Here is a 17,943-nt window from a genome sequence, read left to right on the forward strand (position 1 = left end):
ATAAAAATCAATCACCAGGATGCAGAGTTGCATGCATCTAGTTCCAGGAGCCCAAAGGGCAGAAGATACGCATTTCTTGAACGGCAGCAACCTCATCCCCTAAAAAATGTGGCATGGTAGTGAGAGACCTTTGAAATAAGTGTCCAAAGCAGTCTGTGATATGGAATGGAAGAAATAGCGTCTTCCGTTAAGATACCTCACTGATGATTGAAGTGAGAATGACTTCTGCACAAGTCAGAGACCATTGAGGCTTTTATTTGTTTTATTTATTATCTGTCCCTGCTATCTGGGTGTAGGTAATATTTAAAATGCCAGCCAGTCAAAATTATGAATGATTTTTATTTTATTTTTAAAAGAAAAGGTTGCTCAACACTTTAAAGACCCTTAAGGATGATGGGGAGTGGAAATGTTTAGAAAAAGTTTTGACCTTTTGAAATCTCACAACTGCTCTGCCTGCTCGGGTTAATGGGCATTAGTGGACCCCCTGCCAAATTATATATTTTTAAAGGGCATGTGTCAAAACCTTGAACAGATGAAATTAAGCCTACAACTGCAAAAGCTGCTTTGGTATGTTATTAATAATATGACATATACACTAAATGATAGTGTAGCGCAATGTGAATGAAATGCAACAAACCTTAGGCCTGAATTCATCCCATGTTGCTGAAGGGAGGCACTCAGAAGCTTTCATTTCCACTTCCGAGTGACAAAATGTGGTTAACGTTAACTGATTTGTTTGAAAAAGCCAGCTTGAGATCACTGAGTCTTATTTATTTCATGAAATTTATATACCACTTGCTTGTATAAACAAAAACCTCAAAGCTGTTTACAAAAAGATAAAACAAGAAAATCAAGACAAATTGACAATACTTTAAAAGCAGAAGTGAAAGCTTCAGAACGCCTCCCAGCTATGCAGGAGGAGGAGGAGCATGCAAGCCTGGGGCGTGCTATGTGTCATTTCAGCTCATTTATGTTGATCTAAATTATGGTTTAGCATACTGTTTGAACGTGACCTGTGGTTGATTCTGATGTAATGACAATTCATCTTTTGCTGCTATAAGTATGAACAACCTTGATCTTAATGCACAACCTTGATCTTAATCCACTTCCGTCTATATGTAAAGGGAGGAGATTAGAAGTTTCCTATCTTGGTGAATGTGGAACTATCGTTTGCTGTTGCTTCCAAATGCAGCAGAATATGGTTGCTGTGTTTGGATGCAATAGCAAGCTGTGTTTTTTCGTTAACCATCTTAGGAAGTGTCTGTTATCACATGTAAAGGAAGGAGATGACAGAACATGCTCATCTCATAAAAGCAAAGCATCATTCGCTGGTTTGCTATTATGTCTGACTTCAGCACTAAGAGTAAATCAAGTCCAGAAAAATCATGTAGGTTTTTTTTTTGGATGGTGGTTATGTAATATTGCAAGGATGCAAATATCCTTCATTTAGAATAATTCAGTGAATGTTTCATATCACTTATAGATGATAATTTTTATTTTTACGGTTGAATTGTAGAGCTATAGTCATGTTAAGGGTGAATTGGTTGATTTGCTTTCCACCAGTATGAGAAATGGTGCTAGTGGGGTTAGGTTCTGTGGCTTGTTGTTAGAAAACAGAAAGCCCTTAACACACATCATATTAAACTGAAATGTTTTTTGTTATTTGAATACAATGGTAAGTAGGGACTAGAAATCAAAATACTGACCATCTGAAGCTTACCCAGAGGCATGAAATGACTCGTAAACAAGGCATCTTAATTCCCTGTTGTAGCTTCTGAATGCACTCCCTTCCGTTCTGTGGAGGTGGGAGAATTAACTGGAAATATTTCCTGTTCTTTCCATGGAGAAGAGGGTGGCAGAAGAGGTCACGGTTGCTTTCAATTATTATTTTTTTAAAAGTACATTGAGAAGCTTCCCAAACATTTATGGATGACTGTAACTAGTATATTCTTTGCATGCATGTTTGCCATTAGTGGGCGTTAATTTTGGGAGCTATGCCAAGAGGAAAGATCAGGTTCACATTAAGTTCTTGTATTCATACCCTGAAAATGATAATTGGATACTCAGCTTGCTTTGCAGTGTTCTAAACTGACCTATACTCTTTGGCAATTCCTCTTTCACCTTTTCTGGTAGACCCTCAGGAAGTATGGCAATCAAACCCTGTTCCTGTATTATTTGAAACTTGCAGTGTGGAACAACCAATTCTGACAATCATAATTAGTGATTTCTTTTATTAAAAAACTCTTAATGCTTCCAGTGAAATCAGTTAACTGGGTTAAAGTTGAGGTGTAAGAAATTAGAATGGCTTAAATAAGTAAGGTGGGCCAGTGTATGGGCAGCAAGCAACTAAGAGTAGATCCACTGAAATTAATGAAAATGACTAAGGTTCATGAAGTTCAGTAGATCTACTCTGAGTAAAACTTAGTTGAATACCACCCTAAAGGCGTACCTTCCTGAACACCTTGGCCATCCTGGCATATCAGCAAAGCAGAAAATACAGGCTAAAGTGAAAATTATTAACCATACATGTATCCCTTCTGTATGGTGTATTCTATATGCTGAATGTAAGAATCAAGTACAGTGATACCTCGGGTCACGTTACCTTTGGGTAACGTAACTTTTGGGTTACACACGGACCCCCGGAACGAATTAAGTTAATACAGTGGTGCCTCGCAAGACGAAAAGAATCCGTTCTGAGATTCTCTTCATCTAGCGGTTTTTTCGTCTTGCGAAGCAAGCCCATTGAAGGATTAGCAGATTAGCGCTATTAGCGGCTTTTAGCGGCTTATCTGCTGATCGGATCAGCTGATAAGCGGCTTAGCGGCTTAGAAAAAGGGGGGGAGGGGAAAAAAACCAGCAGGAACTCGCAAGACATTGTCGTCTTGCGAAGCAAGCCCATAGGAAATTCGTTTTGCGAAGCACCTCCAAAACGGAAAACTCTTTCGTCTAGCGAGTTTTCCGTCTTGCGAGGCATTCGTCTTGCGGGGCACCACTGTATCTGGAGGGTCCACTGTAGACTTGTTTATTAAAAAGTGTGTAATACAAGGTGACACTTTATGATGTTTTATGTAATATTTTTATTCTCTCAGGTGTTCATGAAAGCACTTTAGTAGAAAGCAATTTATACATCTTAGTGGCTCTTTTGTTACACCTGTCATGTATGTGGTACTTCTTCTTGAGCAACTCCTGCTTAACTGAGATAACATTCAAATAATTCTTTTTAAATGGGAGTTGGCTGAGCGAGTCTTTCCCAATGAACCAGCACCCAACTGGTGATGCTGATTTCATTGGTGGGAGCCCCTGGCTACAAGAACTGGTCATTCAAACATCCTAGCCATATGGGATAGGAGCTGTTTTTGTGTGCAGTATCTCCTGTCTGCCTGGGATGACTTTTAAAGACCAAAGCACAAGGATGCAGATTTCAAAAGAGAGACTAGAAAACTGCGCAAGGATGGTACACAGATTTGTGATGCATTTCTTTTAAAGGAGATACTAGAGAACATTTATTTAATAGTAGAAACATGTCAATTACTTGTCATATCTAACATCTTTCAAGTACAACATACTCAAGTACAACTTCAGAGGCAATTCCTTTGTCTTTAAAAACTTGCTTGTAACACATCTCTTGAATAATAATAAGTATTTTTCTCTTAAGAGACCACTTAAATGGTACATCACTTAGATATTTTTTAATGTTGAGCTGTTTAGAGCAGTTTAGAAATGTTCTAAATAGTATACTTAGTGTTCCTTGTCTTTTGCTAAGGTATTCCTTAGCAAAAGGTAATCTTTTGTTTGGAGCTAAACATTATGCACATGTACACATTATACTGCATGTAGGATCACTTTCCCCTTGCTGTAAGTCATGGAAATGTTGTGTCTCCACATCTGCCACTGCCAGATAATGATGTTGGGTGGAGAAGCACATGAAATAATGGCGCAGGGCAAATGCGCCTATGTGTTAAAGGGAGGTCGTGTGACACAGGGACATAATTTTTCGCAGCGGCAGCTGGTCTCACATACCGTATAGCTCAGGGGTAGCTAATGTGGTACCCTCTTGATGTTGCTAGACAGCAACGCCCATCATCCATAGCTAGCATGGCCTATGATTGGGGTTGATGAGAGTTGTTGTCTGACAACATCTGGAGGGCACTACGTTGCTTACTGCTGGTCTAGCTAAATGTGGGTGTTTTATAAGTAGTAGTAATGAAGCCTCATATGTCAGACAAAGCAAAACAAATACATTAGAGACAGTGTTGTGTAGTGGTGAGAATATTGGTTGGATTGGGGTCCGGGAGATCTTCAGGAGTTCCGATCCCCACTTGGCCATGAAGGTCTCTTGGTGAAATCTACCTTGTAGGACAGTTGTGATGATAAAATGAGGATAAAATTGTGAAATCTACCTTGTAGGACAGTTGTGATAATAAAATGAGGTGAGAGGAGAACAGTGTACAATACCTTGTACTTCTTGGAGGAAAGGTGGAATGTCAATGTAATAAATAAAAACAAAAGATAAATGGAGTTCCATTTGATTTGTTAAGACAAAAGGTGGGGGGTGGGTGTTGGAAGCAATGAGGGAGCTAGAAATAGGACAGTATTTAATACAATGGTACCTCGGGTTAAGAACTTAATTTGTTCTGGAGGTCCGTTCTTAATCTGAAACTGTTCTTAACCTGAGGTACCACTTTAGCTAATGGGGCCTCCCACTGCCGCCACGCTGCCGCCACACAATTTCTGTTCTCATCCTGAAGCAAAGTTCCTAACCTGAGGTACTATTTTTGGGTTAGCGGTGTCTGTAACCTGAAGCGTCTGTAACCTGAGGTACCACTGTAGTGTATTCTTGATTCATTTCATACATCTGGAAGAGCTTCTGTGACATTGTTGACAGGAGCTGGGGCCCTTTCCTTATTCTCAAGGGCTTCCTTGCTCTAGGCTTATTGCAAACACATTAATTTCAAGTATTTGCTCATAATCGAAAAATTCAACTGTCAAATACATATTCATTGGTTTTCATTAATCCTCTTACTATTTTTCTTTGCAGAGACATAACATACAGCATTTCTCTAGAAGCTGTGACGACTTTTGTTGTTTTCCTCTCCTGCCAACTGTTCCACAAGGAAATTCTGCGGGAAAGCATCATTCATAAATACCTCATGCGTGGTCGATGGTATGTTCAAACCACAATGCTGCTTTCTATATAGATTGTTTTCATTATTGGAGTTCACTGAGTTCTTGTATCTGCCGCTTCAATATTATAAATGCTTTCATTTAGTTGGGATGCCAGAGTATCTCTCAAACTCCTAGTGAACTGAATCTTAACAACTCGGAGAGATGAGAAAATATTCAGCTCATCTAAATAGAAGTGTGTCAAGGCAGTAAAAATAGAACGCTGACTCTAAATGTGAAATAGTTTGCATGTGGGTATGTCTACATACAATCCCACTTTATTATACATATGCAGAATCCTGTGGAATATAGAAAGTTCAGCCATTCTATATTTTATTTTTTAAAAAAATACAGAACTTTTTTCAGAGTACAAAGTGCTTCACAATTCTTACTGCATCTCTTTGCATCTGAGGCACCATTTCTCAAACTGTGTGACTGTGGGTGGGGTAGGGTGGTGGGCAGTTAGCTGAGAAATCCTTCAGCGGTTAGGGGCTTGGGTGTTGAGGATTATCAGAGGCAAGTACAGAACCCATTGATCCTGTCCCTCTTGTGGAAGATGAGCTGCTTCACTGAAAAACTAATCTCACCACACCCTAGGATACATAACATCTTTCCCAAATAAATAAATAGACCAGCCTCTGGGTTTTTTTAGTAGGATTTTGATCAACTGTGCACAGAATGCAATGTCGTGACTCCCTTTCTGAATTTTATTTTAATAATAAACTGGTTATTGTTTTTTTTAATAAATGTAAAGCCTTGGGGTGATAGTCAAGGAGACCTTTATGCTCTCCCAAATTATCTAGGATTTTTTCAGATTTTCTTTACAGCTATAACTTATTTATTCATATTTCTGGATCCCACTGTAGATTGGGGTTCTGCAGGGGTGGAGTGTGTTTAGAAGGTAGGGTCGAAGTCAAAAAGCGTTTGAGAAACTGCTTACAGGAAAGTTGGGTTGTGAGACAGTGAGCTTTATAGATAAAGTGAGGATTTGAATCTAGACATAGATAATCTCCCATGTGCATGTGCAACCATGTGTTTCTTGCACAATATTAGCAGCAATGCTTTTCCAAAGACATTTAGTGGCTTGCCTTCATTTATGTTGAACATGCCCCTTTTTTGCCACTAAAACACAGAGAAGAGAGCAATATATAGTCTCTCATAGTCACAACACCATATGCCAGAAAAATATTCTTGTGTGGTCAATATGTCAAGGAAGCATATAATCTGATGGTTATTTCCTTTCTGTGAATAAATACATCCTGCATAAGTCAGGGGATGGGGAGTTGGAAGTTTGATGCTTAAATCAAGATGATGATAATGTCAAATGTAAACCATACTTAACTAATCTGTTGTCTGAGACTGCATTCACCTAAAGGACTTTACAGAATCCTAGCAGACAGTATCTCCTTTCCATCTCTGAATGAAGTTATCTCTGCTATTTCCCCACAATTTAAACAGTTGAGACATGTGCAAGTTCAGTTGATTATTGATATTATTGACCAATATGTGCAACGGAGTGGAAGGCAACTGCAAGGTTTTCACTTCCTTTATGGAGTGGTGATAAATCCAGTTAGAATAATCTTTAAATGTGCCTGGACAACCTGAACTACTACATATTTTGCAAAAAGTAAATGTAAGCACTCTTGCCAGGATTAAGAAAGCAGCTTCAGGCAAATAGTGTCATCCATCCCAATGAGAAGGATGGTAGGAGAAAGAAATCTGAATTTTATTGTAGTGCCATCCCAAATCATTCTAAATTTCTGGCTCTGTTTTGCATTTTCAGTCTCCCGTATACCAGCAGACTTGTGAAAACATTGCTATATAACTTCATCAGACAAGAGAGAAGTCCTCCCCCAGGGACACATGTCTTTCAGCCAGAGTCAGACGGAGGAGGACTGCTTTATGGAATTGCATCAGGAGTAGCAAGTGAGTCTTTATGTACTGGTGCTACCTATGTATTTGTCCATTTCTCTTTTGAGGGTTTGATTCTACTGTATCTGTGGTTTGCTTGCTTTTCTGCAGGAATGTTGTTTTTATGGGGGTAGTAGGAAAAACAGAAGTGGACCAGGACTTAAGCTGTGCAGAGTGCAAGGGATTGTGCTGTAGGTTTTACTAAGACTGGGGGGAAAGCCTTTCAGTAATTAGATGGCATAGAAATCTGGAGTCTCTGTGTGTTGCTGCCTTCAGTGCTTCCACTTTAGTTTACATACACATTCTTCTAAAATATTCTCTTTTGAGACTGGTATGACCTTTATAAGAACTGGACGGTAAAGGTAGTACCCTTCATTACTATCTGTTTCCACACACTATGTTACCTAAGTAATTTCTACTCGATCTGTCTCTAGGCCATTGAAGTTAACCCTCATGGGCATAGTTACAAGTGTGTCTGATTATATGTCCAGCTAACACTCTGAGCCTCTTGGGCTTGCCGAACAGAAGGTCAGCGGTTTGAATCCCCGCGACAGAGTGAGCTCCCGTTTCTCAGTCCCAGCTCCTGCCAACCTAGCAGTTCGAAAGCACGTCAAAGTGCAAGTAGATACATAGGTACTGCTCTGGCAGGAAGGTAAACGGCGTTTCCGTGCACTGCTCTGGTTCGCCAGAAGCGGCTTGGTCATGCTGGCCACATGACCCAGAAGCTGTACGCTGGCTCCCATGGCCAGTAAAGCAAGATGAGCTCCGCAACCCCAGAGTCATCCGCAACTGGACCTAATGGTCAGGGGTCCCTTTACCTTTAACACTCTGATTGTTCCATCCCGCTGGATCATGGACCCATACCTGGAGATGCAAAGTGAGACTAAAACCCTCAATTTTGGTTATGTGAAGTGTCCTAACTCCTTTTGTACCACATCTCTGTACTAGGATTTTTCCCCAAATCATTCTGAAGACATTAAATGCAAACAGTTGTGAGCACAGGGAGTTATTTTCATTGCCATGGGAGTTACATGTCTCAGTACTGAGTACCGGCTTAGTTTCTTTGCCATATAATTGCACACTACCCAGCCTTCTTTTTCTCAGTTTTGAAGTGAATAGATTTGCCTTCTCTTCTCTTCTGATAGGAATCACTTTTTGGTACGCCCTGCCTCTTTGGGTATCTGTTTTCAGCATGAATCAATTCTGTGTCTGTAAGGAATGCTGACAAGTTCTAACCACAATACTGTGTGTGGTAGGAAGGCTTTCATGTGCATTTTATTTCCTCTCCCCCCACTCCCCTGTCTGTAACTCTTCTGCAACAAAAACAATTAAAGCAGATTGTCTGCACTTCCTCCCTGCTAAAGACCCCACGGTGAGCAAAATGTTAATCTTAAACATACTAGCAGTTTTCATTATTGTCTTGTCTCAAGCCAGTAGAGAACAACAAAGACTTGGTGAAGTGTCTTGGATGTACTATGATGCAAACATGATACATCTGCATGAACTAGAATTAAACTATTATTGCATATAAGGCAGATAATGGAAACCCTGTAGCTTTGGCAGCAGAAGTTTTGTTGAAGAGGGCTGTGGCTTATGGGTGGGTGCTTAGAGCATATAGATTTTTTTCTTTTGTTAGGAATTGTATTATTATTCAATTTTTTAAAAAAAGAAAAACCACCTGCTTGCTAGAACCAGAATTAAGGCTTTCACCTGTTGGCTCAAATCTCACAAATCTGATTGGAAGTTAAGGCTGTTGCCTTAACAGATGTCCCCCTTGATCAGCAATGATGTAAAGGTAAAGGTACCCCTGACCATTAGGTCCAGTCGTGACTGACTCGGGGGTTGTGCACTCATCTCACTCTATAGGCCGAGGGAGCCGGCGTTTGTCCGCAGACAGCTTCCGGGTCATGTGGCCAGCATGACAAAGCCGCTTCTGGCGAACCAGAGCAGCGCATAGAAATGCCATTATTTTCCCGCCGGAGTGGTACCTATTTATCTACTTGCACTTTGACGTGCTTTCGAACTGCTAGGTTGGCAGGAGCAGGGACCAAGCAACGGGAGCTCACCCTGTTGCGGGGATTCGAACCGCCGACTTTCTGATCAGCAAGTCCTAGGCTCTGTGGTTTAACCCACAGCGCCACCTGCGTCCCCTCAGCAATGATGTAGAGTGTCACAAATTGTGTGTGCTTTCATCTTACCCCCATGCAACCATACCTTGCCTTTTTTTCTGGCCCAAATCCAGATGGGGAAGACGGGGTGCCTTGGGCCAGCCAGTATGTCCCGCTCTAAAAGATGCATTTTTATCAGCTATAGAATTTGGGGACTTATAATACCAGGACCTCCCCCCCCCGTTCCGCTTAAGTAGGCATAGGCAAATTCGGCCCTCCAGATGTTTTGGGACTTCAACTCCCATCATCCCTAGCTAACAGGACCAGTGGTCAGGGATGATGGGAATCCGAGTTTGCCTATGCCTGCGCTTAACTAAGCCCTTTAAATAATGTTTGCTTTGCTTATATTTCAGCTTTCCTCTAAGGATCTCAAGTTGCTATATGTGGTTATTTCTCACTCTGTTATCCCCACAGCAACCCCTGAGACAGGTTAGAATGGAGTTTGTGTGACCGGCACAAGCTTACCCACTCATTCATTGTCCAATACTCTGGCAACTACACTGCACTGGCTCTCACTGTCCTGATCTGTTCATTCACAACTGGCCCTCTTTCTTACCAAGCTGGTTCTTACACATTTCCAGTGATATTTGGAGTGACCCTTGCCTACAGGCTCCCATTCTATAGGTGCAAGTGCCCCTGGGGTTTGGATTCCAATATGACTATCATCTCTACAAAGATCACCATGTGCTAATATGTGGAACAGACACTTTGTGCTGGATTGGGGAAGCAGGGCAGAAGGTACAATCAGTTTCATAACCTTGGGAAATGCTGTGACAGCAACTATATATGCATGTTATTTCTCTCCCCATACCCATTCCCTCCTAATGATGAGGACTGTCAGCCTTTGCAAAGAAGTGGGTAATCTAGTAATTCAGAGTCTTCTATTTTTATATGTTGAATCTGTGCTGGAGCTACCTTGCCAAGCACATTAAAAGTGGGCTCATTTTTACTTGCTCGGAAAGTTTTCAGTCAAGCCCATGACAGTGCACCTGATTCTCCTCTTGGAGGCAGTAAAAGAGCATTTCTTTGTTGTTTGGAGTAAGTGTACAGTAGACAGCTGATAGGAAAGAGCCAGCCTCCCACAACCCCTCTGGGCTCTGTTGAATTTACAAACATGTATCGACTTGCCATGCTAATGCTGTTCTTTCAGACATTGAATAGTAGTTATTTTCTCTCAAATCACTGATAAATTGCTTAAATTGTTCCAGACGGGCTTTTTAGAGATTCCTGACAATACAGGAATTTCTTCCCTCCTACTTTAGATAGTGGATTATTTCTCTGGCAAGTGTATCAAAGTGTTTAAGGCATTTCTGCCACATAAAGAAAGGTGAGATTTGGTGTATAGGTAGTCAAGTGCAGCTTGATTATTGGAAAAACAGAAAGACGATGCACTTTTTGCTTATGCTGCTCAAAATTTGCAACGTTAACTCCAGCTAGTGCTGTGGCGTAGAGCAATCCAGTGCTTGTATGGGATTGAGAATGTGGATTTGCTTTGTCAGCCTGGAATGTAACTTTGAAAATAGAACAAGCCACACAAAAGGGATTCCCCTTTCACACATCTGAACCATGGTTTATTTTTTACGTTTACTGTATTATTCCCTGGAAAGCTCAGAGGAGCTTATGTCAGGTTCCCAGTAGTACCCCTTACAAGCACCAGTCAGATCCGCACACACTCAACTTCAACGATGCTACAGCATTGGGCACTCCCAGGTCATTCACTACGTGAGTCCTTGCATTTATTCTCCCAGTCAAGAACATATCTGAGTCTGCTAAATTGCAAACTCTGTTTGCTAGTAAAGGGTAAAGGTAAAGGGACCCCTGACCATTAGGTCCAGTCATGACTGACTCTGGGGTTGCGGCGCTCATCTCGCTTTATTGGCCGAGGGAGCCGGCATACAGCCTCTGGATCATGTGGCCAGCATGACTAAGCCGCTTCTGGCGAACCAGAGCAGCACACGGAAACGCCATTTACCTTCCCGCCGGAGCAGTACCTATTTATCTACTTGCACTTGGATGTGCTTTCGAACTGCTAGGTTGGCAGGAGCAGCGACCGAGCAACGGGAGCTCACCCTGTCACGGGGATTTGAACCGCCGACCTTCTGATCGGCAAGTCCTAGGCTCTGTGGTTTAACCCACAGCGCCGCCCGCGTCCCGTATTTGCTATTTGATAGTATTTCTATTTAAAAATCCCTGAGCAGGTAGGTTCCTACATGACAGGGTTGAGGAACCTCCTGCAAGCAAGCATTATTAGGCCTGGCATGGGTCCCAGTTTGCTCTGCAAAGGTGTCTTCCGCAAGCCATGTCCACCTGCTCAATGCCTGGCATCAAATGTCATCGCAGGTGTGGAGCAAGTTAGAGGTATAGCTGCCAGTGAACAATTGGGAACCTTAAAGTCTGCCCCTAGTTATTCCTTGGCAAGCAAGACTTGCTGTCAGTGCTGATCAGCGACAGAATGCCTGCTGGGCATAACTGTGCCATAGAGTTCTGAGTGGGGAACTCATAGCGCAGCTGACCCCTTTCCCCAAGCAGGGCTTGCTGTAAGCTCAAATATTCTTTTACATCACTGGCTTGGTGATGGGAAGCATCTTCCTCTGGTGGTGCAGCTTGAGCTGAGCCCACAAAGAAAAAATATTGCTTTGCGTCATCTGATGTCATTGTGATGCCAGGTAGTTGACAGGTGCGGGTGGTCCTGTTACAGTGCCATTAAATCATTGCAGCCATCAGGAGGGAGCATGGGATATAATTTAATTCATTAAATAATAACCTATGGATCCTTGCCTTAATGGCATGCTTTCTGAAATGATAAGATAACAATTAGCACTGAGTCAAAGTGGAGGTTGTGTTTTCATGGGGGGAAAACCTTCCCCTATGAAGCATGTTCCTCTCCTTGTTACAGCGGTTATTAGGAGGTAAGCAAATTGGAGCAGACATCTTCTGCTGTTTCGAGTGCAGAGGGGGTAATAGTCCTCACTCTGATTTGGCTTGGAGATGTTTTCATTGTGCCAGAGTTCCTCTGCTATGGGGACTTTATAACCCTGGCAGTATATGATATCTGATAGGATAATGTAGTCTGCAGGAAGTGCCATCATCAAAGCAGCATCTGAGAAGAGCGGTGAACAGAAGTGGGAAAAGCAATTTTTTAAGGATCTTCTGGGCATTCCAGGCCTTCCAAACTTTTTCAGCTGTAAAATATTTGCCCACAACTTTTGCTCTGCCCCAATGAAAACACTGTACGCTTGTGTTTCCCTTCTGAGAGAAATGGGCTTCTGATGTTGAGGTAGCAACCAAGCAACATGAGTAAGCTGCTTCCTTGTGGTCTCAAAGCTGACATACCACATGGAAGAATTTTGGAATTCTTAACCTCAGAATGCTTTGGGCAACTTTTTGTTGGAAACCCAGCCAGCAAGTGCCATGAATAAATAAATGTTTACTTTCTGATAATTTAGAAATCATATGTTTAGGTATTGCATTCATATACAGTTTTTACTGTATCCTGCAGATCTAACTCCCAAATATTGCATCCTCTAGCTTAGAGTGTGGTGTAACACTCAAAAGCCTCTGATTCTGTGAGTCTGCCCAAACATACGCAATGTCTCCATGCCAGTTTGCATATCTCTGGAAGCCCCCACTATGGATATGCAGTTGGGCTGATTCAAGGATGCTTGGAAGCACTGTGCTTGCTGCATGGAGGGCCGTAGCAGGAAAGGGCTTTTCGGCAGCTTCCATGTGGGCATGGTAATTTTAATTGCCCCCCCTCCCAATTCTCTAGGCATGGCAACAGATGTCAATATTAAGGAATCTGTTCTGACAGAAGTTGGGCAACAGCCATGGCAAGTAAGGATATTTGTCTTAATTTGCCTTTTTGGATCTGAAGGTTGAGGGAAGTTTTCTTTTACTTGTCCCATTTGTTTTTTTAGACATAAAGGCTGGGTTAAGGATGTAGGAAAGTTTCCGACTTTGACATTTATTTCTTTTAATTTAGGCCAAGCTGTTAACGGGATTATAACAAACAACATTATTTTTTCAGTGAACATTTTAAAAGAACCAACTCTAATGAAGTATGTTCTGCCAAGCTTGAGTTTCCAACACAAGTATGAGATTTTTTTTTTTTTACGTAACCTCTGATAAATGGCTGTTTTTCCTTTTGAACAAGCCATCAAAAACATTTTCCTTCTTTCTGTGAAAGTTTGCCCAGCCAAATTATAACAAGACTAAAATAGTGTTTCTGTGCTTAGCAAAATAACAGTGTGTGGATAAAACTAACTACTTAGCTGTCACGGATTAAATTTAATTGCCTCCTTCCAGTTGGGTGGTTATAGATGAGTTGATTTGGGGCTTTGTGCTGCTACATTTGGGCAAGAGTAGGGTGACTTGTGGCACATGAATCTATTGGCTTCTTGAGTGTCTTGTTCAGGGTGACTGATTTGGAGGAAGAGCAATGCCGTTATTGGGGGAAAGTGGGATTAAGGTGAAGAAGCACTGATTAATTATGGTTGTCACTGTTTTACATAAGGCCACTGCTGGTCTAAACCTTTTTGCCAGCTTTGCAAGCCATATCCTCTTCCCCTTTTACGCAAGATCTTGGGCAGAGCCGAAACAGAGCCGCCTCCTCTCAGGAACCCATTGCACTGTGAGAGAATGACTTCTCTTGCAGCTCATAGTTGGGACAGTCTTGCATATGTCATGCACCTGGTTTGTATTAAGAAGGACTAGTGATAGGAATTGTGTGCTGCAGAGATGGAGAAGCCCATGCCCAAGGGCCAGGCCTCTCTATTTGACCCTCTGAACTCTCACCAGACCACATCCTGCCACCCACCCCTGGCCATGGCATCCTTGAGTGTTTTTACTTGGGTGGAATGTGTCCTTAGGCAGTATATGGCATTTATTGGCCTAAGGTCTTTGACACTGTAAATCATACTGCCCTGTGGACTGTCCTGAAAATCAGCTGCCCAGATAAATTTGTGAAGATCCTTCGGCTCCTCCATGATAATATGACAGCAACAATCGCAGATAACAGTGGCTCTCAAAGTGAACCATTATCAGTGGGATCAGGTGTTAAACAGGGATGTGTTATCACCCCAACCCTATTTATTATTTTCATTGCCGTGATTCTACACATTGTCGAAGGAAATGCCCCACCAGGGTAGAAATCATATATTGAACAGATGGAAAGCTCTTTAACTTGAGTAGGCTGAAAGCAAAGAGTAAGGTTACCATAACTTCCGTCACAGAGCTTCAGTATGCTGATGACAACATAGTGTGTGGCCTCTCAGAGGATGACCTTCAAACCATCCTAAATATCTTTGCAGAAGCTTACAAAAAGCTTGGCCTATCACTCAACATCCAAAAAACCAAAGTGCTGCACCAACAAGCACAAAACAACCCCTTTGCAGTGCCACAAATCCAACTCCATGGTGTAACATTGGAAAGTGTCGATCACGTCTCCTACCTGGGCAGTTATCTTTCCACAAAGGCCGACATTGATGCCGAAATCCAACATCACCTGAACTCTGCGAGTGCAGCTTCCTCCTGACTGAAGTGCAGAGTGTTTGAGGACCGGGACATTCACAGGGAAACCAAAATGCTTGTTTACAAAGCTATTGTACTACCAACCTTACTGTATGCTTGTGAAACATGGACCACTTATAAACGCCATCTCCACCTCCTCGAAAGATTCTCTCAGCATTGTCTCTGAAAATTTTTGCACATCACTTGGAAAGACAGGCAAACTAATGCCAGTGTACTGGTAGAAGCAAAGATCACGAGTGTCAAAGCGATGAGTCTTCAACATCAACTTCATTGGACTGGCGATGTTGTTCGGATGCCTGATTATCATCTTCCAAAGCAACTACTCTATTACAAGCGCAAAAATGGAAAGTGTAATGCTGGTGGTCAACAAAAGAGGTTTAAAGACTCTCAAGGCAAATCTAAAAAAAATAGTATAAACACCGACAATTGGGAAACACTGGCCTCCGAGCACTCCAATTGGAGAACAGCCTTTTCCAAAGGTGTTGTGGACTTTGAAGACGCTCAAGCTCAGGACGAAAGGGAGAAACGTGCTAAGAGGAAGGCACGCTTGGCAAACCCTCACCATGATCAACTCCTGCCCGGAAACCTATGTCCCCACTGTGGAAGGACTTGTGGATCCAGAATTGACCTACACAGTCATTTACGGACTCATGGTTAGGACCGTGATCCTGGACGGCAATCTTACTCAGCTACAAGTGATTGCCAAAGAGAGAAGGAGGAGCCTGGAAGGCCAGAGAGGAGTGTGTGTAAACTTCTGGCATTTGCCTGGCTAAAGTGTCACCTACTGTACTAAGCTAAATTACATTCATTGGTCTGCACATTTTTGCATCAGGCCCCATTCACTACTGGTTTGTGCCAAGACCATCAGCAATTTTGAAGTGGTCCATTTGGGGGAAAGTTTGGGAACCACGGTATTGGAGCTTTTTCCAAAAGAAGTGTAATATGACCTTTGAATCTTTTCCAGGTTTGAGGGGTTGCTCGACAATGTTCCCTCTAGTGGGCTTTATTTTCCATTGGTGGGTTTTTGTGGTGGTGGTCAGGCAAGTGTGGTCATCATTTCAGTTTCCTACAAAGCCCCTGGGGATAGCGTCACTCTGGGTCATTGTGGGAAATTTAAGTGGCAGCTAGATTAGCCACTTGACACTTCTCAGCATGCTGACTTCGATTTTGTTTTAGCAAAGCTGGGACATAGGCCTGAGTGGTGGGCCATCCTAGGTGGTAGCCTTGGCAGCTGCCCAAGGTGCTGATATTGGCCTTGGCTGGGTGTTTTTCATGCAGGTAGGTAGGCATAGGCTGGGTGTTTTTCATGCAGGTAGGTAGGCATAGGAGTGTGTGTGCAAAAGAGAAGTGTTTTGCTTCAAAATATTGCTGCATCAGTGAAGATGGCACCATTTTTTAAAAAATGCCCTGTGCTACTTCAGCTTTAGAGAAGCTGCTTTCTTGAGGTTTTGCTCACCTAAATATTTTCTGTTATAAAAGAGAATTCTTTGTTTAAAATAGCCTTTTCTTTATTCTAACCCGCCCCCCTGCTTACCTCTGTTGCATTCTGAAGTTCTTTTTGCAGTGATTTCAGTAAAGTACTGAGTATTTTAAGCATTATTGAAAATCTCTTTGAAGGTTTGGCTCTTGGTGTCTGCAGAGGGCTGCTGTTGCAATGGCACCCTGTGATGTTTTCAAGCTTCTGAGCTCTGATGCTTGGCACTGTTCTGTGGCGACATCTTTGCAATCGGGAGAGGGCAGCCTGGTCCTGCTTGTGTTGACTTTGGAATCACAGTTACTTAGCAAATTCCTCATCTGACTCATGGACAACTCTGTATAAGGCAGATGAACCAATGTAACATCTGGTGGGAATCGTTTCCCCAGTGCAGTGCCATAGCAAGGAACTTTGTACCTTTGCAGCCATGCTTTCTACTAAGATGTAATTAAACTTCTGAAATAATCTTTAAGCTCTGGCCTCCGGCTCATTTGGTCAGGAGCACAAAGATGTCTTTGAAAACTGCCTCTGAAGATGGTTCAGAAACATCATCTGGTGCAGAATTTGGCAGCTAGGTTGCTCACTAGGGGGAAGATGGTTTGAGCATTTTAGACTGGCCTGACAGTTAGTTTCTGGGCCCAATTCAAAGTGCTGGTTTTGACTTATAAAGCCTTACACAGCCGAGGACTGCAATACCTCAAGGACTGCCTCCCCCCATATGAATCAACCCAGACCCTGCAATCATCATCATATGAAGTTACAGAGTTAGGGTAACAGAATAATAGCATAGCATTGCCTCTGTTAATATAGATTATCCATCTGGCTGGGGGCGGGGGGGGGGGAGCTGACTAGGATGGTCCCTAGATGATCTTACCATTGCTATGGTTGCATGCAACACTATTGGGTATTTATCGAGGAGACAACTGGTCACAGTTGGTGTGAGAGCATATGCTACTTCTGATGTTATTATTCTTATTTATTAAATTTATTAGCTGCCCTTCACTATCGAGTCTCACTGCAGCTTGCAACAATTTAAGATTCAATATTAAACTGTTTCAAACAACTTAAAGGAATATGGTGGGTCCTGAAAACATATCTCTGTGGTTAAAGACCAGTATATAGTGGTGTATTTTTGGTGTGCAACAGAAACTATATTGAAGGTGCCAGATGTACCTTTAAGGGGGGGGGGGTTGTACAACTTATCACCTGCCACAGAGAATGCCCTATCCCAGGCCATCACTGCACCCAACTACTGAGGGCGCTGGAACTACAAAGAAGGCCCCCTCTGTTGATCTTAACACTCAAGAGGTTCTGTAGGGAAAAGGTGGTCTTTCAGATATTAGGGACCTACGTCATTAAGTTCTTTTATTTGAACCATCTAGTCAAGAAACGTCATTGGAGCTTCTTGGAGAATATATTTCCTTTTGTATTTTTATCTTTGGCGCTTTAATAGCAACCAAGCACATCTGTTTCTGGTTTCAGAACTTTTCCAGCTACTCCCCAGTATGATGACACATCACCTATTCACAAACAAACAAAAGTTAGTAAAAGTTCCTGTGTCATTGCACAATAATACAGATAATAATATTGTAGTTAACGAAGCTGGACTTCACTATATTGGCCAGCTCCATTGAAGGCCAGCTACATTCCTATTAGATTAGTTGAGGGACCAGGAAACTCTCTGGGTGTTGCTGCAAT

At 42.3% G+C, this 17,943-nt stretch overlaps 1 protein-coding gene across 6 annotated transcripts in view; it reads left to right on the forward strand.

Annotated features, from left to right (window-relative positions):
* The window catches only part of DYM (dymeclin), a 169,420-nt gene that overhangs the window by 44,735 nt on the left and 106,742 nt on the right, over nucleotides 1–17,943 (forward strand). For all 6 annotated transcript variants that reach the window (XM_081212836.1, XM_081212841.1, XM_081212837.1 and 3 more), the window contains exons 8-9: nucleotides 5,039–5,164; nucleotides 6,947–7,089. In XM_081212836.1, the coding sequence (XP_081068962.1) occupies nucleotides 5,039–5,164; nucleotides 6,947–7,089 (269 nt within the window). The remainder of the gene's footprint in view (nucleotides 1–5,038; nucleotides 5,165–6,946; nucleotides 7,090–17,943) is intronic.

Source organism: Podarcis bocagei, assembly GCF_964188305.1.
Source record: "Podarcis bocagei genome assembly, chromosome: 11".
Taxonomy (NCBI): Eukaryota; Metazoa; Chordata; class Lepidosauria; order Squamata; family Lacertidae; genus Podarcis; species Podarcis bocagei.